Source organism: Manis pentadactyla, chromosome 10, assembly GCF_030020395.1.
Source record: "Manis pentadactyla isolate mManPen7 chromosome 10, mManPen7.hap1, whole genome shotgun sequence".
Taxonomy (NCBI): domain Eukaryota; kingdom Metazoa; phylum Chordata; class Mammalia; order Pholidota; family Manidae; genus Manis; species Manis pentadactyla.
This window is the reverse complement of record NC_080028.1, coordinates 41,686,116-41,708,765: the sequence shown is the minus strand read 5'-3', so window position 1 is coordinate 41,708,765 and position 22,650 is coordinate 41,686,116. Positions and strand designations below refer to the sequence as shown.

Below are 22,650 nucleotides of genomic sequence, written 5' to 3'. Positions count from 1 at the left end.
CCACCACATCAACAAAAAGAAGAACAAAACCCACACGATCATCTCCACAGATGCTGGAAAAGCATTTAACAAAATTCAACATCCATTCATAATAAAAACTATCAACAAAATGTGTATAGAGGGCAAGTTCCTCAATGTAATAAAGGCCATATATGACAAAACCACAGCCAATATTGTACTTAACAGCGAGAAGCTGAAAGCTTTTCCTTTAAGATAGGGAACAAGGCAAGAATCCCACTTTTCCCACTTCTATTCAACATACTACTGGAGGTCCTAGCCAAGGCAATCAGACAACACAAAGAAATAAAAGGCATCCAGATTGGCAAGGAAGAAGTTAAACTGTCCCTGTTTGCAGATGACATGATATTGTACATAAAAAACCCTAAAGAATCCACTCCAAAACTATTAGAACTAATGTCTGAATTCAGAAAAGTTGCAGGATACAAAATTAATACACAGAAATCTGTTGCATTCCTGTACACTAATGATGAACTAGCAGAGAGAGAAATCAGGAAAATAATTCCATTCACAATTGCATCAAAAAGAATAAAATACCTAGGAATAAACCTAACCAAGGAAGTGAAACACCTATGCTCTGAAAAGTACAAGACACTCATGAGAAAAATTAAAGAAGATACCAATAAATGGACACACATCCCATGCTCATGGCTGGGAAGAATTAATATTGTCAAAATGGCCATTCTGCCTAAAGCAATCTATAGGTTCAATGCAATTCCTATCAAAATACCAACAGCATTCTTCAATGAACTAGAGAAAATAGTCCTAAAATTCATATGGAACAAAAAGACCTCAAATAGCCAAGGCATTCCTGAGAAAGAAGAATAAAGCTGGAGGCATTATGCTCCCCAACTTCAAGCTCTACTACAAAGCCACAGTAATCAAGACAATTTGGTACTGGCACAAGAACAGAGCCACAGACCAATGGAACAGACTAGAGAGCACTGATATAAACCCAACCACATGTGGTCAATTAATATATGATAAAGGAGCCATGGACATACAATGGGGAATGACAGCCTCTTCGACAGCTGGTGTTGGCAAAACTGCACAGCTACATCCAGGAGAACGACACTGGATAATTGTTTAACCCCATATACAAAAGTAAACTTGAAATGGATTAAAAACTTGAATGTAAGTCATGAAACCATAAAACTCTTAGAAGACAACATAGGCAAACATCTCCTGAATATAAGCATGGGCAAATTCTTCCTGAAAGCATCTCCTCGAGCAAGGGAAACAAAATCAAAAATGAACTCATGGGACTACATCAAGCTATAAAGTTTCTGTACAGCAAAGGACACCATCAGTAGAACAAAAAGGCATCTTACAGTATGGGAGAATATATTTGTAAATGACATATCCGACAAGGGGTTAACATCCAAAATATATATAGAATTTACATGCCTCAACACCCAAAAAGCAAATAACCCAATTAACAAATGGGCAGAGGATATGAAGAGACAGTTCTCCAGAGAAGAAATTCAGATGACCAACAGGCACATGAAAAGATGCTCCACACCACTAATCATCAGGAAAATGCAAATTAAAACTACAATGAGATATCACCTCACACCAGTAAGGATGGCCAGCATTAAAAAGACTAAGAACAACAAATGCTGACAAGGATGCGGAGAAAAGGGAAACCTCCTACACTGCTGGTTGGAATATAAGCTAGTTCACCCATTGTGGAAAGCAATATGGAGGTTCCTCAAAAAACTAAAAATAGAAATACCATTTGACCCTGGAATCCCCCTCCTTGGAATTTACCCAAAGAATCTCAGATTCAAAAAGACATATACACCCCTATGTTTATCGCAGCACTTTTTACAATAGCCAAGATATGGAAGCAACCTAAGTGTCCATCAGTAGATGAATGGATAAAGAAGATGTGGTACATATACACAATGGAATATTATTCAGCTGTAAGAAAGAAACAAATTCTACAATTTGTAACAACATGGATGGAGCTGGAGGACATTATGCTCAGTGAAATAAGCCAGGTGGAGAAAGACAAATGCCAAACAATTTCCCTCATTTGTGGAGTATAACAGTGAAGCAAAACTGAAGGAACATAATGACAGCAGACTTAGAGACTCCAAGAATGAACTAGTGGTTACCAAAGGGGAGGGGTGGGGAGGGAGGGAGAAGGGGATTGAGGGGTATTGTGTTTAGTGCACATGGTGTGGGGGACCAGAGGGAGAACAGTGTAGCACAGAGAAGGCACATAGTGGATCTGTGGCATCTTGCTGCACTGATGGACAGTGACTGCATTGGAGTATGGGTGGGGACTTGATTGATAATATGGGTAAATATAGCAACCACATTGTTTTTTCATAGGAAACCTTCATAAGAGTGTATATCAATTGTACCTTAATAAAAAATTTAAAAAAGAAAAAGAAAACATTAAGGATAAGGAGAGTATTGAAAGCAGCCAGAGAGAAAAAGATTACTTATAAGAGAAACCCTATCAGACTATTAGCAGTTCTCGGCAGAAATGTTACAGGCCAGATGGAAGTGGCATGAAATATTTAATGTACTGAAGCAAAAGGAAGGACCTCCTACCAAGAATCCTCTACCCACAAGATTATTATTCAGCAGATATTGAACAGATGCTGCTCCAAAGAAGAAATATGAATAGCTAATAGGCACATGAAAAGATCCTCCACGTCGCTAATCATCAGGGAAATGCAAGTCAAAACCACAATGAGATACGACCTCACACCAGTTAGAATGGCCACTATCTAAATGACAAGAAATAACAAATGTTGGCAACAATGTGGAGTCAAGGGGACCCTTCTACACTGTTGGTGGGAATGTAAATTGGTGCAACTGCTGCAGAAAACAGAAGGGAGTTTCCTCAAAAAATTAAAGTAGGAATACCATTGACCTAGTAATTCTACTTCTAGAAATTTACTGAAAGAAAATAAAATCCCTGATTTAAAAAGATATATGCACCCCTATGTTTATCACTACATTATTTACAATAACCAAGATATGGAAGCAACCTAAGCATCCCTCAATAGATGAATGGATAAGGAAAAGGTGGTACGTATACACAATGGGATATTATTCAGCCATAAAAAATGAAATCCTGCCATTAGCAACAACATGGATGGATCTAGAGTGTATTATGCTTAGTGAAATAAGCCAGATGGAGAAAAACAAATGCCATATGATGTCACATATTTGTGGACTATAGAATCAAAGCAAAACAGAATGAACAAAGCAGCTGTAGTCTTACAGACACTGAGAAGTGACTAGTGGTTACCATGGGGAAGAAGTTGGGATGGGTGGTTGGGGAGGGTGAGGGGGATAAAGAGGCACAAAAATTCTCTATCATAATGTAAGTTGGTCGCAGGGATAGTATTACAGCATGGAAAATATAGCCGGTTACTCTGTAACATCTTCCTATGTTGACAGATAGTAATTGCACTAGTGGGGGGAGGATTTAATAATATGGGTAAGTGTGAAATCACTGTGTTGTGTATTTGAAACCAATATAAATTTGTATTATCAGTGATATGACAACTAAAAAATACATTTTAAAAATCAGTTTTAAAATAAGATAAGAATTTGTATCTCAATAATTATTTTTCTCTCCATTTTTTAACTCTGGTGACTGGTAGTTCTATTCTCAAAGATTAGAGCTAGAGTTTTGTGTCATTCAGACAGGAGAAAATATAAATCTCATCATGCAAATCCTTTCTTATAGGTTGCCTTTCCATTGTGCCACTGATTTATTTTTTTAACTCTAAAACTATTCTCTTAGAATAGTCCTCACAAATAAAAATTTCACATTTTAAATTAATGAGCAGATGGAAGACTATAGATACAAGTCAAAAGAACATATTCACATCGAATGTGTTGAACTGTGATTATTTTCCAAAGTGGCCCATTGAAACTTTTCCCATGCTCCATTGCTTAAACTGAATATAATTAGTCAACTTCACTATTTCTTCTGTATTTGCATCTACTTGGTGCTGTGAGTGAAAAATGAAACATGCCATCATGTATTTAAATATTTGTCCATCATAACATCTACCATTAGAAATATTTTTATGTTTTATACAAAGTAATGTAATATCACTTGTTTTACTTTTAGGTTTAAATGGTTTTAAAAAGAAAAAGAAAACTTTATCAATCTTTTTAGTGTACCAAACAGTACTGTCAGGCCCTTTTATGATTCTCATTGCTACTGTTATTTTGGATATGTGGCTCACTTACCAGACATACTTGAATAATTCTGTTATGTATCTTCTGATACAAAACATCCCCTTCATTGTAAACATAAGGGAATTTTTGAGATTTTTCTATAGAATTCTGTTAAAATACACTTCATTTTTTAATGTTTGTCATGATCTAGCAACAGAAGAACTATTTTCTTTCTAGTAATGTTGAAGGTTGTAGTGATTAAGTGGGTAACTGTTACTAAAAAAAGTTGGTTCATATCCTGACACTATATAATCATACAATAATAGTTGTTAACTTCATGAATATTTATAACTTTTGATAAAAATCAGTGTATTGTAAATTATTTTGAGACATTCTTTGCACTCAAAAATTGATTTTTCTGTAAGAGAGTTTATTGTTCTTGTGAGTCTACTTCCATGCCGACTTCTCACACTCAAGTAAATCTCTTAATAAAACATTTTTGTGAAGTAAGTTACATACCATGGACATAAATATACAGTTTTGGCTCTCAAGTCCTACAAAATGGTGTTTTGTTGTTGTCGTTTTTTGTACATTTATTATTTTGTTTTCATTAAAGATGTACATACACAAAGTTCAAAAATCAAAAATCTTAGAATTCTCTTAATGTAAATTAGTAACTTCCTGCTCCAGCCTTCATCCACCATAACTCATAGTCCCAAGACTTCCAGTGTATATTAAGTTATAGGGTTTATTTCCCTTGTAACACACATTACTCTTTTTTAAAATAATATTTTCAATTGTAGATTAGTTATTGGTAATGTAATGTAGAAGTTAAGCATTTGATTTTTTTATATCTCCTGGATCTTCTACACATATTTCTTTTCCTTTTTTATATTTTTCATAATAATTTTTATTATCATTTTAATTTTGATTTACATTATTTTGACAGTGTAATTTTTTTTTCCATCTGACCCACATCTTGGCCTACATTCTGTTCATTTAACAATGTTTGCTTCCACTGGGCTTAGTTTCTTCATTAAATTAATTGCATAGCTCTGTATCTTTTCAGTATTTATCTCCAGGCAGCCTACAGAAATGCTCTTAAATTCTCAACAAGTTCATATACGTTAGGAAAATTCTCTCTTTCATTTCCTTTTTCCTCAACAGTGCAAGTCCTTGTCTTCCCACTGTATCAGAACTAGTTTCTTTCTAGGCCTGATTATACAACTTTTGCACTGAAATGCTTGTTTCTTATATAGAAACATGCAGATTAATTTTAACTTTCTCCTGCTTCCGAGTATGAATGCAGGTTGAGGATATTTAAGTTTCCTCATATTATAGAGCCCTCTTTTAAGGAAACAGTTACAAAATTATGAATGCAAATTTTTGAATACAGAATTAGGGAAAACATGAATTTTGTTTAGAATGAGGAAAATCATAAATCATATTTAATAAAGCTATTAAAATCATAAAATCTAGAAAAAAAACAAAATTTGCATTAACTATAATTTTCTAATACTTTTTCCTTACATTTTTACTACATTTTTATGATAATACATATTTTTTTGATTAACCATTTTAAAGTGTGCAATTCTGTGCCATTTAGTATATTTCACCATGTTTGCAATCATTGTGTATATTAAGTTCCAAAACATTTGATCAAGCCCAAAAAAGGCTCTGTATCCATTTAGCAGTCATTCCCATTTCCTTTCCAAACTGTTTTCTATCTGTGGATTTACTTATTTGAATATTTCATATAACAGAATCACTTAATATGTGACCTCTTTTGCCTAGCTTCTTTCATTTAGCATAATGATACTGAGGTTCATCCATATTGAAGCATTAATTCTTCATTTTCTCTGGTGGGACAATATATTCCATTACACATTCAAATCACATCTTGTTTATCAATTCATTTGTTGATGGGCATTTGAGATGTTTCCACCTTTTGGCTATTGTGAATAGTGAATAGTGCTGCTATGAATAATAGTGTACAAATATTTGTGTATCTGTTTTCAGTTCTTTGGGTAAATATGTAGGAATGGAGTTACTGGGTCATATGCTAATTTTATTTTTAATTTTTTTAGTGGAACTGCCAAACTGTTTCCATAGTGGCTGCACCATATTAAATTTCAACCAACAATATATGAGGTTTCCAATTTCTTCACATCCACATTTTTCTATTAGCCATTCTAAGAGGAGCTGTAGTGTAATTCACTGTGGTTTTAATTTGTGTTTTCATTCTGACTAATGAAGTTTCATCTTCCCCATTGAATGGTCTTGGTACCCTATTTGAAAATTAATTAACCAGAGATGTATGGAGTTATTTCAGAACTTTAAATTCTATTCCATTTTTCTATATTGAATTGAAAGTCCTTTCCAATTCAAATGTTATTTATTTATTTATTTATTTATTTATTTATTTATTTATTTATTATGCCTGATTTTCTGGACAGAACTGTAAGTTCTGATGAATAACAATGATGAATAACAGTTAAAATAAATGGACATCTTTGTTTTCTCCTGATATTTGGAGGAAGGCTTTTAGATTTCACTACTAAGTATAATGTTAGCTGTGGGTTTTTCAGGAATGCTGGGTAACTGGGTTTAAATATCTTCAAGGGTAACAATTTATAGATCTTAGTGTATTTTGAAGACTGATTTATAAATCCATATATTGTTAAAATGTCTTTAAAACTCTAAGGGTATTTCATTTATGTTAACAGACTTAAATTATTCTGATTTGATTTTAATTATGGAAAAATCTGAAACTGATTTCTAAAACTCACCATTTTTAAATATTTACTCACGGTTTTGAAGGGGGGGGAAACTTTCAGTTTTTAATGTAAATACCCATAAAAGTAATAGGCTTGTTATACATATTGTAACACACTGTCCCAGTTATACAAGCAGGGAGCTGGGAACAGAAGGAAAAGTAGGTCTGATTTGGTAAAAGTCTGACTTGCAAGGATGACAGGTCTGTTGTTGACCCAAGTGACTGTGGCCATTATAACATAATTAGTTTCTTCAGAAATCATCCCTTAGGTTTGGAAGAATGTGTCTAAATACCAGGAAGATGTTATTATACTTTGGCACTAATTGCCAGAATCTCCAGAGCTTTAAATATTCCCTAGAGAAAACTTTTATTTTTGTATTCTCTCTGATAAATTTTTATTAATTCATTAGTTTTCACTCTCATATATCTTTGTTCACACTGATTATACTACCTAAAATGCCTTATTCTACTTCCCAGTCTGTCTCCAATGCCTAGCTGAGGTTCCATCCTCCCTTTTACCAGCCTTTCTGATAAATCTCCTCCAACTGCCTCAAGCCCCAAAGAAATCTTGTCTCCTACTCTCCAATGACACACAGTAAAAATGAGCTTCATTTACTCCTAAGTTTATGGCACACTATACACAGCTATATTCAGTCAGGTATCCTGTCTCCTCTATACATTGGTAAACTGCAGTAGTCAGAAGCATTTTCTTATACTTCTTAGATTCCTCAGTGTACAACAATGCATTCTCCATGGACCTATATAAATTGCTCAGTAAGTGCTTGCTACAAGGAAGTCATCGAAGAAGCCTAACTGATAATGAAACCATCAAAGAAACATGCCCTCAAGGGATGAAATGTTTATACCTACGAGCTTTCATGACATTTAGCTTAAAGGGAGCTTATAAAATTCTCAACCACAAAGTCAAGTTCATTTAAATTAGCTTGGCTTTTGATTTACTGTATTGTTTTAGGTCAGTCAAATATTACTTGCATGTGTCTGAACACTTGCCCAGTGACTGATCATCAGAGTAAAATTTACTGAAGTTTCCCTCTGTTCTCCTGTGTAAATCACAATCTGTACAGCAGCTAAGAAGCCAAGAGTGAAATAGAATCATTGTCTCACCTGAAGAAAAATACAATCTTAATGGTAGGATTTTCTCTTTATCACCTTCCCTTACTTCTCTCTTTTCTACTGTTTTTGTCTTCCTCCTCTTCTTCTTCCCCATTTCAGTTCCCCCTCTCTCTGAACCCTTATTCACTTTAGTTTTTATTTCATTTTATTATTCTCTTCCTGTTTTCAGAATCATAACCAGAAGAAGCAGATTTTAATGTGTTTAATTCTAAGTCAGATTTTACTACGCAATCAGATAAATCTAGTATCAGAACTGGAAATGGTAAAAGTGAAGGGTGACAGAAGAATTGAAGAGGTGGAAATAGGAACCATAGAAATAAAAAATCAGGAAGGACTGAGACAGTGTTGATTAACTGAGTAGATGTAGCAAAAAGCCAAACAACTGAAGAGTAATGGTCATTATTATATTGAATTACTTCCAGTATTTACCTTAAGTCTAAACTGGATTTCTAAGTTCAACCATCATGTGCATTTATATGTCATCTTGCTTCTCTTATATGCACAATCATTTCCTAGTGGTCATCAGACTGAGTGTAATGTGATATTTTAGCTCTTACATAATGACAAAAGAGGAAATCAGTTTTTCACATGCATGTTCATCTTTTCACCTCATTACCATAAATATAACTAGAGTGTAAAGATGATTCATAAGATACTCTTTTATTTCACTTGATTTGTAGAAAATATTTGCCTTTTCTCAAAAGCAAAATAACAGCTTTTGCTAGAGTTTATCTTACACTAATCATTTTTTAAATTTGTATGTATGATCAACAGCAATTACTAATGTTTTGACATTGTTATCTTCCTATGTCACCATTGGTGCCTTGACATAACTTTTTTCTCAATATTTCTTACCAGAGCAGAAGATCAAGAGGCAACAATGAAAAATCATACAACAGTGACAGTGTTTATCTTAGTAGGATTGACAGAGGACCCAGAATTGAAGATTGTGCTATTTATCTTCCTGCTTTTCACTTACTTGCTAAGCATCTCAGGCAACTTGACTATTATTACCCTCACTTTACTGGATTCTCACCTCAAAACACCTATGTATTTTTTTCTTCGAAATTTTTCACTCTTAGAAATTTCTTATACAACAGTCTGCATCCCCAAATTGCTTGTTACCATGGCAACCGGGGACAAAACCATTTCCTATAACTGCTGTGCAGCTCAGCTATTTTTCGCCTTCCTTCTTGGTGCATCTGAATTTTACCTCCTGGCTGTCATGTCCTATGACCGTTATGTTGCCATCTGTAAGCCCCTGCACTATACCAACATCATGAGCACCAAAATCTGTATCCAGCTGGTCCTTAGCTCTTGGATCGCTGGTTTCCTCATTATTTTTCCAGGACTCATTTTAGGCTTAAACCTGGATTTCTGTGACTCCAACATCATCGATCATTTCTACTGTGATACGGCTCCTCTCCTGAAAATATCCTGCACAGACACACAATTGCTGGAAATGATGAGTTTCGTCTTAGCCTTGGTTACTCTCCTGGTCACTTTGGTATTGGTAATCCTATCATACACATATATTGCTCTGACAATTATAAAAATTCCTTCTGCCAACCAGAGAAAAAAGGCTTTTTCCACTTGTTCCTCTCACATGATTGTCATCTCCCTCTCATACGGCAGCTGCATCTTTATGTACATGAAACCCTCGGTCAAACAGGGGATATCCTTAATGAAGGGAGTTGCAGTTCTCAATACCTCTGTTGCCCCACTTCTGAACCCTTTTATTTATACTCTGAGGAACCAGCAGGTGAAGCAAGCGTTTAAGAACTTGTTACAAAGAGTTCTGTCTTTACGCAAGTAGAATCATAATGAAGTATATGAGGGAAATTAATTATTGAGGAAAATTGCAAAAGAAGTGCTTGGATTGTGTTCTAATTTTCCAGTTGCACTACCTGATATATAATATTTGTCCTTTCACTTCTTTCTGTAGTGTAATATTTACATCAGTTGTTGTTTCTCAGTAATACCTTCCCTTTCAGAATAACGAAGCATTATTTTTTTTGCTTTATTATAAGCATTCCAAGTTTGACCCCTTCCTTTCCTATTTTTTCATTTAAATGTGGCAAACATTTGAAAGGTTAATCAATTTTATATATCTGTTCATGGGGACTGTTAACTATTTCTATATATGTGCAGTACATTTTGTTCTTATATTTGACTTTCTGTAAAATCTTAATAAGTTCATAATAAATATATAATGTGGCTTCTTTGGCATTTTGTTTTCCATGGCTTTTCATGTCTTGATACACATGCTCTTATTGTTTTAAATGAAGATATTCGAAAGTGGGACACTGAGATTAAAAAGTTATTTTTGTTGAGAATTGAAAAACAACCTCTATGCTTATATAATTAAAAAATATATGGTATGTTACGTTTATGTTATAGTTCATTCTATATAACTAAATAAATATTGAATCGTGTGTATGCTAAATCTAGGTAACTTTAAGAATAAAACAGACCATAAAGAGATCACATTGACACTTAACCAGCTCTTCCTTATTCATCTTGGAACTAGGTTCTCTATCTATAACATAGTAATAACCACTTACTTTATTTTGAGAAGTGTTTAAGGGTGCTTTAAGAGAATAAAATAATTACTGGATGAAAGGGAAATGTTAATTACAAACCATTTATATTATTAGATATATTTAACATATCTTATTAGGAAAACAACAACAAATGAGACCACATAAGTCCTTTACAAGCACACATAATCTAACTATGAATAAAAAATAGTCATAACAGAAACCAGAAAATCAAATCAGTTTATTTAATCATACCAACTGCTAGTAACAAAAGTGTGATCATAGGTAAGAAAAGTTTGGTTTAAAAGAGCTTGTGGAAAAATTGAAGTTCTATGTTTATTTAAAAATCAGAGTCTATATGCAACTGTCATCATATAGGAAATACAGGGTGTAGGTGAGCATGTAGAACACTATAAGGATCCAAGCTATCCAGTTGAGAATGTGTATATTTTTTATGAAAAAACCCGACTACTTCAACAAGCCAAAAACAAAGGAAAAAAGATAATAGGGGACATTATTCTAGATTTAAAAGAAATTACAATTACAAAACTTCAAATTGATACTAGCTTATCTAAATAAACTGCAAAGTGACATTTTTTAAGGAGTTGAGTAATTTAAAAATATGTAGTGTAATGATGTCATTGGACTCATGTTTTTAAATTCCTCATTTGTTAGAATTAAATAATGGAGTGTTTAGGGACCGAAATGATATGACTTTTTTATTGAGGCATCATTGATGCACAATCTTATGTTGGCTTCAAATGTACAACACAGTAGTTCAACACTTACCATATTATTAAATCCTCACCCCCTTTAGTGTGGTTGCTATCCATAAACATAGAAAGATGTTACAGAATCACTGACTATATTCTCCATGCTGTACTACCATCTCTGTGAACAATTTATATTGTGATTGTGAATTACTGTGCCCCTTTATCCCCCTCACCCTTCCCTCCCTCTCGGCCCAGCCTCTCTACTCTGCTAACCACTAGTCACTTCCCAGTGTCTATGAGTCTAATGTTGTTACGTGCCTTCTGTTTTGCTTTGTTTTTATAGTCCACAAATAAGTGAAATCATGTGGTATTTGTCTTTCTCCATCTGGCTTATTTCACTGAACATAATACCCTCTAGATCCCTCCATGTTGTTGCAAATGGCAGGATTTCTTTATTTATGACTGTATAATAGTCCATTGTGTATATGTACCACATCTTCTTTATCCATCACCTACTGATGGACACTTAGGTTGCTTCCATATCCTGGATATTACAAATAGTGTGATGATAAACATAGGGGTGCATTTATCTTTTCAAATCAGGGATTTTGTTTTCTTTGAATAAATTCAAACAAGTGGAATTACTGGATCAAACAGTATTTCTACTTTTAGTTTTTTGAGGAACCTCCATACTTCTTTCCACAGCAGTTGCACCAATTTACATTCCCACCAACAGTGTAGGAGGGTCCCATTTCTCTGCATTCTCATCAGCATTTATTATTTCTTGCCATTTGGATAGTGGCCATTATAATTGGTGTGAGGTGATATATCATTGTGGTTTTGATTTGCATTTCCCTGATGAATAGCAATGAAAAAAATATGGTATTTGTTGTTCATTTTTTAAATGTGCTCCAAAAATATTAGGGAGAGAGATAAAAAATAAAAATAACATAATTTACAATAGTTGAAGCAGAAAGGTGAGTTCATGGGTATTCATTATTTTCTCTATAGTGTGCATTTATGAATTTATATAATAAATATTATTTAAAAATTAGCTTAGGAAAAACAAGACAGAAGGTGTTTAACGTGGTTAATGTTCCAATTTACATAATTTTCTTCAACTATGTCCTAATTTACATTTGACAGATTTGATTAAGTTATCCATGCTCCTTTCTTACATTTTCAAATATTATAGTAGTAACAAAGACAGTAATTTCTGACTATAAGAGAAAAGGGACAAGCAAAATTATATTAATTCTATGCAAAGTCTTCCTCCTTGACATTGCATTTATTGGAATCAGTACCACAAAATTCTAAACCCTGGACACCCCAGTTTCTAAAACTATTGCATGTGATACTAGGGACAATTACACAGGGGTAGTATTTACAAACACTTGTATTTATGAAGAAGACTTCCCTTCCAAATCTGTAAAGACAGCCTGCTGTAATGAGTTAGGCTGGAAAATATTATTTAATATTATTTGAATCATTAATAAGAACTACTATTTTGAGGTGATAATCATCTCAGGTGTCTATGTATACTAACCAGATTTTTTTTAAAAACATAAATTATTCTGATTTTATCTTGTAAAAAAATAAACTTCTAAGAGTTGCAGTAAATTAACAAGAGTCATAAGGCTAGTTAGCAAGAGAGAATTCAGATTCATTTCTGCTAGATTCCAAAAGCTAAGTTCTATCCAGTATCAGCTCTCCCCAACAAATTTACAGTAAAGAGTGGTTTACAGATATGCCAGGATAGTAATGGTTTCAGTTTGGGGGCTGCATGGGAAAGTGCAACAAGGAACTCTCAAGCTGGCTACATCTGGCTGGAATTGTAATTTACTGTAGTGTCTTGTCATTGTACATAGGTAACATGCCATTTAAAAATCTAGAAAGCTCTGTAATAGAGCGTTATGTGCTTGGAGGATGCTTCCTATGGTTTTACCATATGGCCTGGTATCTAGTCAAATTACCTTAAAGTAGATAATTGTTGTGGTATGCCTAGGATATTCAATCTCTCTCTCTCTCACCTCTATCTTTATCTCTATCATTTTATTTATGTATTTATTTTTGATAGAGTGACTTTTATGAACCATATCTGGGTCCATAAACAACAGCCAGTTAATGCCTTGTACTCCCTGATTAGTCCAAGGTGCCACTTCTATCACAGGCTTCCCAAATGACCACTTTCTCTCTACAGACAAGCACTCAATCAGTGTTCGGCATGAGGCCAAAGTCAGTTCAGTAAAGCTCAATTCAATAGATTTTTGTAAATATTAGAGAAAACTCATTTATGTCTTAGTTAGAGTTATGAAAAAATAAACTTGGGTCTTTCAAAAAACCCATTAAATAGAACATGTTTATCTCACCTAAAGAGAGTATAAAAAAGGAAAAAATAGAGCCAACAAAAGAACTGAAAGATATGAACACCAATCATTTATTTTGATTTCCTGTAACCAACCATAGCTAATATAATTTTATATTCATAAAAGAATATAAAAGCTAATATTCTTTGGAATTTCAGATTAGATTTTCTTTACTCATAACCCAATGAGCCTATCTAATGGTCTTATCTAATAGATGTTCTCTGCCCCACCTGTACCTCTCCACCCTTAGTGGCTTTCAGACTTTCCTTATCCTCAGGTAGAAAATAAGCCCTAAAAGGTAGAGAAAATGAAAAACAAGAAAAAATGTACCCTTTATATTCTTTGTCTATTAAGCTTTTCCTTAATAGTTATGAGAACACCATCAGGACAAATATTCCTGGATATTCACCCAGAAAGGGACAAACTTTTTAAGACTTTATTTTTTAGAGCAGTTTTAGGTTCACAATGAAATTGAAATGAAGATACAAAGATTTCCCATATTCCCCCAAACCTCAGACATGCATAGCCTCCGCATTTACAATATTTCCCAGCAAAGTGGAGTATTGGTTACAAATTGGTTACCTACACTGACACATCATAATGACTCAAAGTCCATAGGTTACATTATGGTTAACTTGGTGATGTACACCTGTAAGTTCAGGCAAATGTATAACAACTGTCTACCTATCTAACTGCATCTATCCTATCTACCTAACTAACTATACCTATTTATCTTTCAATCTATCATCTATCTATAAACATCACTATGGTACCACATAGAGTATTTTCAAAGCTCTAAAAATAATCTGTTCCCTGCCTATTTATCACTCTTTGCTCCCAACTCCTGGCACCACTGATCTTTTTTAATGTCTCTATACTTTTTCCTTCTTCAGAATGTCTTATTGGTGGAATCATACAATACGTAGACTTTTCAGATTGGCTTCTTTCACTTGGTGACATGAACGTAAGTTCCCACCATGTCTTTTCATGGTTTGAAAGCTCATTTCTTTATAGCACTGAGTAATATTCCACTGTCTGGATATACCACTGTTTATTTATCCTTTCACCTACTAAAAGATGTGTTAGTTGCTTCCAAGTTTGGACAATTATGAATAAGCTGCTATAAACATCTGTATCCAGGTTTATATGTGGACATAAGTTTTCAAATCCTTTGGATAAATACCAAGATGGGTAATTGCTGCATCATACGGTAAGAGAATGTTTACTTCTATAAGAAACTACCTAACTACCTTCTGAAGTGACTGCATCATTTTGCATTCCCACCAGCAATTAAAGAGGGTTCTTGCTGCACCACATCCCCACCAGTATTTGCTGGGGTCAGAGTTCCAGATTTTGGCCATTCTCATGTTGTATAGTGGTTTCTCACTGCTGTTCTAATTTGCATTTCTCTGATGATAAGATATAGATCATCTTTTCATGTATTTATTGGTTATCTGCATGCCATTGTGGTAAGAAGTTTGCTAAGATATTTGGTCCATTTTTAAAATTGGGTTATTTCCTTTCATATTGTTGAGTTCTATGTATTTTTGTACAATTGGGGAAACAGTCCTTTATCAGTTGTGTCTTCTGTAAATATTTTCTCCCAGTCTGTGGCTTGTCTTCTCTTGTCTTCTCTTGACAGTATCTTTTGCAGAGCAGAAAATTTTAATTAGTCAAGTCCAGCTTCTCCATTATTTCTTTCAGGGGTCACACCTTTGGTGTTGTATCTAAAAGATGATCACCATACCCAAAGCCATCTAGGTTTTCTCCTGTATTATCTTTGAGAAATTTTAGAGTTTTGCAGTGTACATTTATGTCCATGATCCACTTTGAGTTCATTTTTGTGAAGCATGTCAAGTCTGTGTCTATCTTGGACAGAATCACATGAGGAATAACTGAAATGTGTGTTAGTTCTTACTGCTTCTGAAGTAGGTTTCATTGGTATCCTACAGAAGCCAGGGCACTTTCTGATGGAGTTAAACATACATACCTGGGTCTGGAGTTGGAGATGCTGAAAAAAAGATCCAGGTGAAAATAGAATAATCATAAGCCTTGAAGCTGCCTCTACACACAAAATTAGCAAATAAGCAACAATGTGTGCCAGCTACACAATGGCTCTGCTTCACTTCCACTCCAAATATCCCAGATAATCTTTCTTGTGGTCTGCCCTAGTAGGAAGCGTACAGGAAAGGGAAATCCTAGCAAACAGTTGAGCCTAGCCAAATTGAAACATTACAAAGTATTCAGAGGTGGATTTCCAGAGTGCCTACAGGAAATTTGAAGTCCATTATCTCAATAATGGTAGTGGTTTCATATCTGTACACATATGTCAAATCTCCTCTTATAAACTTTAGTGGTTGCACTTTATTGTGCAAAACCTGTAACTCAATAAAGTTGAGAACAAACAAAGAAAAAGAAAACAAAACAAAACAGCAGCAACAAAGCCTGCAACCCAGCCTGAATTCAACTCAGATTCTATGTGAATGATGGGACTCAGTTGCTACTCCCTTGGCTGTCCTGGGACTCCCCCATACTGTCCCCTACTTGACCATTTTGTCCTACCTGATATAGATTGTCAGCTCTTATACTGTGATGTTCCTAGATGTTTTTGGTTGGTTTGTTGGTTTGCTGGTTTATTTACTTTTTTAAAATTTTAATTAAGTCAGGGATTAACAGATTTCTTAAATCTTTGGCTTGAAACTTTCTGTACTTTTTGCACAATTCTTAGCTATCAAGTATGCATACATTGCTCCATTTTCTGTATCATTTTCCTTTAGTATGTTCAGTCTTTCAGAAGATACCAAATTTCTCCTATACTCTTTCTTTCTTTCTTCTTGATGTTTGATCAGTAAGATTATTATTGTTTTTATCTGAAAAAACCTCCTAGAAAATTGTGATCTGGTTTATTAGCTCTCAGCAGCCCATTCCTGAGCTCTAAGAGAGCTTACCTTCTTCTAAGCTACCTGATCTTTCTTCTGGGCAAGAGACATTTGGGAATGGTTCCACCTCTTCTTTTTAACTTCCTTCTTAGGTTTCCTCTCACAGACTGAATTCTCTCATATGGCAGTGTGAGCTCTCTTACCCATCTATCCATGTCTGGGGTTACGTTGGTCTTTACATATTGAGAGAACTGTTTCTTGTAAGCATCTTCATCTTCTTGCATTAGTTGACGCATGTAATATGCAACGTTCTGTCCAATGGTGTGCTTCTGATGTACTCCGGCAATGAATTCCTTGCTTTCTGAATCATAACTGGGGAATTGTTTGGTACTGAGAGGGACACATAATCCACCATCCACAGCTCCCTTGAGGGCCCCCAAAACTTCATTTCTGGTAGTAGTTCTGGCAAGCCCTGCATCCAAAAAGCAGGTGAAGGCACGAAGCTGACCATCAATGCTTTCCCCATTGTATTCTTCTCTGGTCACCTCCGCTTGGCCTTCATGAATCGTGCCCTTGGAAAACCAATTAAGAGCCCGGGGACCAGCAGCAGGCCCAGTACAATATGCTGCAGCATGATTTGTCACGCCGATCTTCACCCCATACTTGGGGAGTTCATGAGCATAGGCTGCACAAACGAGCCTACCCCCTTCTAAGAGGACATAAGCAATCTGACAAGTATATCTGTTGGTCACACAAACTATCATACTTAATTTGGGTGTGTTGTACTTATTTTTATACTGAATCACCAAGCATTTCTGAGCAAAGTAACCAGTTTTTCCCTCTTGTCTTCTTCTAAATTTCACTTCATATATCTTGAAGTAAGCTTTATTCTCAACATCTCTTAACAAACCCCATTGTGCTGTTTAAAATGTATGATTCTATGAGTTTTCATAATACATACCCATGAAACCACCACCACAATCCTAATGCAGAAGTCTGCCACCATCCTCATAGTTTCCCTGTTGCCACTTTACACACCATCTTCTCCTTTGCCCCTGACTCTGGGAAACCATTCATCTGCTTTCTGTCTTTAGAGTATACTTTGTATTTTCTGGAAATTACATATTATATGGAATTATATAGTATGTGGGTCCTTTGTGTCTGGTGTTTTCTTACCGGATAGTGATTTGAGATCTGCCATTCTATTTAGTTCATTATCTTCCCACCCTGTCTTAGCTTACTATTGCTGCTGTAACAAACTGCTACAAACTTATACATAAAAGTTAAACATATGTTTATATATATAACTTATAAATGTAACAACCTAAATTAATTTTCTTATTAAAATAAAACTTCTGGAGTCCAGAAGACTGAAATAAGTTCCATTTGGCTAAGGTCAAGGTGCAGAAAAGGCGGGATCCTTTTAAGGCTCTAGGTGAGAATCTGTTCCATAGCCTTTTCGGGCTTTTTAGAAAACACCTGCATTCCTTGGCTTGTGATTGTTCCTCTGATCACACCAACCTCTTGCTGGTACTCAAATATCCTTGTACGTCCCCCTTATGAGGATGCCTGTCATTCTATTTAAGGCCAAACCAGAGTATTTAGGATAATATTCAAATAAATACTAAAGTATTTATCTCAAGTCCCTTAATTTAATCACATCTGCAAAGTCCCTTTTGCCATATAAGATAGCATTCAATGTTCCATATATTAGGACATGAATTTCTCTGCGGGACATTATTAGGACATTGTTTACACACTCTAAGGTTATTAGGATTTTCTGAAGTTCACTGACTCAGTTTCCTTCATCACTATATTGATCAGATTAGAGTAGAAATATCTACAGCCTTTAAATTCTAAAACTACACTTGGCATGAATCTGGCCCATGCCTTCAGAAAAATTGATATGCACAAGAATTGTTCAGGAAATGTCTGTTTTTTCCTGTGATGGACAGTTTCCCTAAGGATATTAAATTATGAACATTTAAAACTTAGTATGAAATTTAGAAAGAGTATTATTTAAGCCTATAAAATCATTAACACCATGGATAAAGCTTATATAGTTTTATTTCATATTCTCACAAATGGTGATCTGAATATTATAATTTGAAAATAACCAACTTTATATCAATTCACTAATATATTATTTAAGCTAGTATGAACAAGCTAATGTAATTTTCTTCCAGATATATATTTAATTATTCAGTTGCCAGATATAGAGTTTGAAGATCATAGGGCAATAGATAAGAAAAATTCAGTTATAATTCCCCTAAATCTTTTCCTTATAAGTGAGGTAAATAAAAATAATACTAAAGTGTTAGAGGACAAACACACACTCACAGGACTGTAAAGTTATGATAAAATCATCTTAAATAAATAGTTCTACTACAGTTTCAGATAGGAATATTGATATAATGCAGAAAATAGTTCTTAATTATAATCACACACATTTATGGTCTTGCATTTATTTATTATTTATTTTAATAATGAACCTCAGATAGTGTCACTTTCTTGAAAAAATTGTTATCTTACTGACCATATCTTTGAAGGCTATTTTTACTTGCTTGTTCCTTAAGGTATAGATGAAAGGGTTCAATAAAGGAGCAACTGAGGTATTTAAAACAGCCACTCCTTTATTAAAAGTTGCTGCATCCTTAACAGAGGGATTTACGTACATAAAAATACAGCTTCCATAAGAAAGTAAGACCACAGTCATGTGAGAGGAACATGTAGAAAAAGCCTTTTTTCTTTGCTGAACAAAGGGGATTCTTAGTATTGTCCTGATAATGTATGTGTATGAAAGAATCACTAGCACCAGTGTGAAGATAAGGGTAACCACAGCAAGGACAAACTCCATCACTTCTATGAAATGTGTGTCTGAACAGGACAAATGCAACAGTACAGTATAGTCACAGCAATAATGATTGATGATGTTGGACGCGCAGAAAGGCAGCTGGAGAGTCAGTATATGTGGCACAGTGACAACTAAAAAACCAGAGAACCAGGAACACAGGACAAGTTGAATGCAGAGTCTCCTGCTCATGATAGTTGTATAATGTAGGGGTTTGCAAAGGGCAACATACCGGTCATAAGACATGGCAGCTAAGAGGTAAAATTCAGTTGCTCCCAGAAGGATGGCAAAGAAGTACTGAGTGAAACAACCAGCAAAGGAGATAGTCTTGTCTCCAGTTCCAATATTGACTAGCATTTTGGGAACAAAGACTGTGGTAAAAGATATTTCCAAAATGGAAAAATTCCGGAGGAAGAAATACATGGGAGTCTGGAGGCGATAATCCAGCAGGGTCAGAAAGATGATCGTCAGATTTCCCATGATGCTCAAGACATAAGTTAGCAGCAGAAAAAGGAAAAGCACAGCCTGAAGCTTGGCGTCATTTGTCAACCCAAGAAGAATGAACTCTATCGCTGATGTTTGGTTTCCCATCATTAACTTCAGATAAATTAAAGGAGAAAACATAAATAATGATAAAGATTGGAATAAAACAAAAGGTTCCAAATTTTTTTTGAAATATAAAATCAAGGTAAAAAAAATTAGAAGTAAAATTTTAAAACGAATCTTTCTCTACCTTTATGTTTTAAATAAGACATCTTTTTTACTTTCCTCTTTTACGTCAAAGTAACAAAGGTCCTGTTTGTTAGGAATATTTTCAATGATTTCTTCTAAATTTATCTATATTTTTCCTCACCATTTTCTCTCTTCTTTAATTTTTCCTTTTCATTCTTCCTATTCTGATTTCCTATGCTACTAGATGATGTCCATGGATGTAGATAAAATAAAAGCAAACTTAGAAAGCAAATTTTATTTGCAATTTCTTATAATAGCCTTTTAGCTCTCAGTTTATTCACCAACAAAGTAAAAGTAATAAAAATTATGAACTACAGCAATAAAATCGAACGTGGCTGTTTTCTTCTTGTTGCTATTTTGTATTTTTTTGCTTATTTTAATTTTATTATTTTGAATAATAATTCTGTGCACCCACTGAAGCTCAAAACCTAGACAGAGTTTCATTTTAACTCCTAATAAAGTGTTTAAGGTTCATAATACAAATCCTGGGTCATGGCAAGGGCTCCATAAATGCCATCACCATTCATACAGGCATATGGATCAGTCAGTACTTGGTGAAATATTAAATCAAAATGATCCACAGATTGTGATTTCTTGCTGTGCACAGGATCTGCCCACCAGTCTATTACAGTTCCTTAAAACTCAGTTCAAGCTCAGCTTTCTATATGATTTTATGTAACAATCCTCAACAATATTTTCTCATTTTCTTTATAAAAATTTACCATAACATAACACATAAAGTCAATTTGTATCAAGTATGTACATTTTGTCTATTCAAGTTTAACAAATAAGTTGCCCACAATAATAGGCCCCTATATCCTTATAGTTTTTATAGAGGCCAGAAATTGTACAGATTTGATAAAAATGTAATGCAAAATATATTTTTGCTTCTTCAGAATCATAGCTCTACTTTACTGAATGCTATTTTTATGCCAATAGAGGTTCCAATTAAATTTATGCATTCATTTTATCAGAATTTTCTTTTAATATTTTCTATCATCAGATACAAAGAAATATTACAAAGAGAATACTTTTCCTACTCAAAAAATTATGAAGTCCTTTTCATTCTAATAATTGTATCACTACATGTGTGGGAATATTTTCACTGTACAATTCATAAGTTAGTAATAGTCACACGTCTTATATTCTTATCAGGGTAGAAGTGCCAGATATATTTAATACAGACAAAAGGGCAGTTCTGCTCAGTTATGAAGATTTATCACCTTGTAGAATTATATTTGGAAAATTTTAGGGTTCCTAATATTGTAACTTTAATCAATTTGCACTTTTGTAGATAATTGTCTTTCTGTAAATACTGCTAAATTAACATATTTAAAAGCTATAATGTACAATGCAATTATGCAAGATTATTATATAAAAATTATCTTAATGAATGAATAATGTACCAGTAATGTAAATTTAAGTATTAACTGAGGTTATGGCTACCTATGCCTGGATGTATAATCTTGACTATTTTATATTGAGTACTGAAAAGTGAATGTGGGGAATTAAAAATTACACAAATTTTACAAAAATATTTTACATTCAGAGAAATATTAGGACACTACTTCTACTATGTCAAAATAGCTCATTAAACTGTAATATTGCCACAACTAATTAAAATAAATCTTGGGGACTTGAACACTTGGTAATGATTTTCTGCTTCCACATGCAAATAACTAGTGAGTCAGATAATTTGAAGATATTGATGCTAATCTTCCAGTTTGAGATCCTACTTACTACTTAAGACTTAAAATTCTAACTTAGAATGTAAGTCATCAAGCAATTGCCTTTACTAAAGACCATTAATATTATTAAATTTCCATTGTCTAAATGATAACTTTTTGGCAAATTTACAAAGCTTTATAAATGATTACCACATACTAGAAACACTTGATTGAATGCAAAAATAAATGAGGGCTGAAAATTGAGAGAAAAAAATGACATTTTTTACATTAGCAAGTGATACCATCATCTACTAAATAAAAGAAGAATTAAATGACAATTTTATATAAGAAAAATTTATATCAAACATATTTCTTTCACCATAATAAAAGATAATTCTTTACACTTAAGATCAGTACTATTCTGAGAAAAAGAATATGTATGTACACACGTATATATATATAGTCCTACATGTATATGATCAAATAACAAAGTCTTGACCCAAATGAGGTTTATTTGGCCAAAAATTTATTATCTTCAAAATATTTACAGTTAGGACACTGATTTAAAAAATAATAATAATATTTACTTGTAGTTTAGAGGACATGGAAGAACTTTCCCAGTCTCTCCTGGATAACTTTAGTTATGAATCCCTTCTCCCAAAGTGGAATCATCTCCATAATAAATCATACATAACCCTAATATTTAGGCTGAAATCATCTCCACAATAAATCATATATAATTCTAATATTTAGCCTCAGTCTCCTCCTGTGGAGGGTAGCTTTAAGAAATATCTGTTTAAGGAGGGTTGTTATAGATTA

At 33.9% G+C, this 22,650-nt stretch overlaps 2 protein-coding genes and 1 pseudogene across 2 annotated transcripts; 1 reads left to right on the top strand and 2 right to left on the bottom strand.

The window, feature by feature from the left end:
* The first annotated feature begins 8,948 nt into the window (after window positions 1–8,948).
* Window positions 8,949–9,899, top strand: LOC130679036 (olfactory receptor 6C76-like). Its single transcript, XM_057486745.1, has one exon. The coding sequence runs from the start codon at window positions 8,964–8,966 to the stop codon at window positions 9,897–9,899; it is 936 nt and encodes a 311-aa protein (XP_057342728.1). The 5' UTR covers window positions 8,949–8,963.
* A 6,650-nt stretch (window positions 9,900–16,549) lies between these two features.
* On the bottom strand, window positions 16,550–17,782 carry LOC130679282 (60S ribosomal protein L5-like; annotated as a pseudogene).
* A 1,302-nt stretch (window positions 17,783–19,084) lies between these two features.
* LOC118926486 (olfactory receptor 6C4-like) lies at window positions 19,085–20,026 on the bottom strand. The gene has a single exon (XM_036913405.2). It carries the CDS (start codon window positions 20,024–20,026, stop codon window positions 19,085–19,087), a length of 942 nt encoding a protein of 313 aa, XP_036769300.2.
* Window positions 20,027–22,650: the final 2,624 nt, after the last annotated feature.

Excerpts from the sequence above, each read along its gene's own strand:
- LOC130679036 (XM_057486745.1), top strand. The coding sequence starts at position 8,964 with ATGAAAAATCATACAACAGTGACAGTGTTTATCTTAGTAGGATTGACA.
- LOC118926486 (XM_036913405.2), bottom strand. The coding sequence starts at position 20,026 with ATGATGGGAAACCAAACATCAGCGATAGAGTTCATTCTTCTTGGGTTG.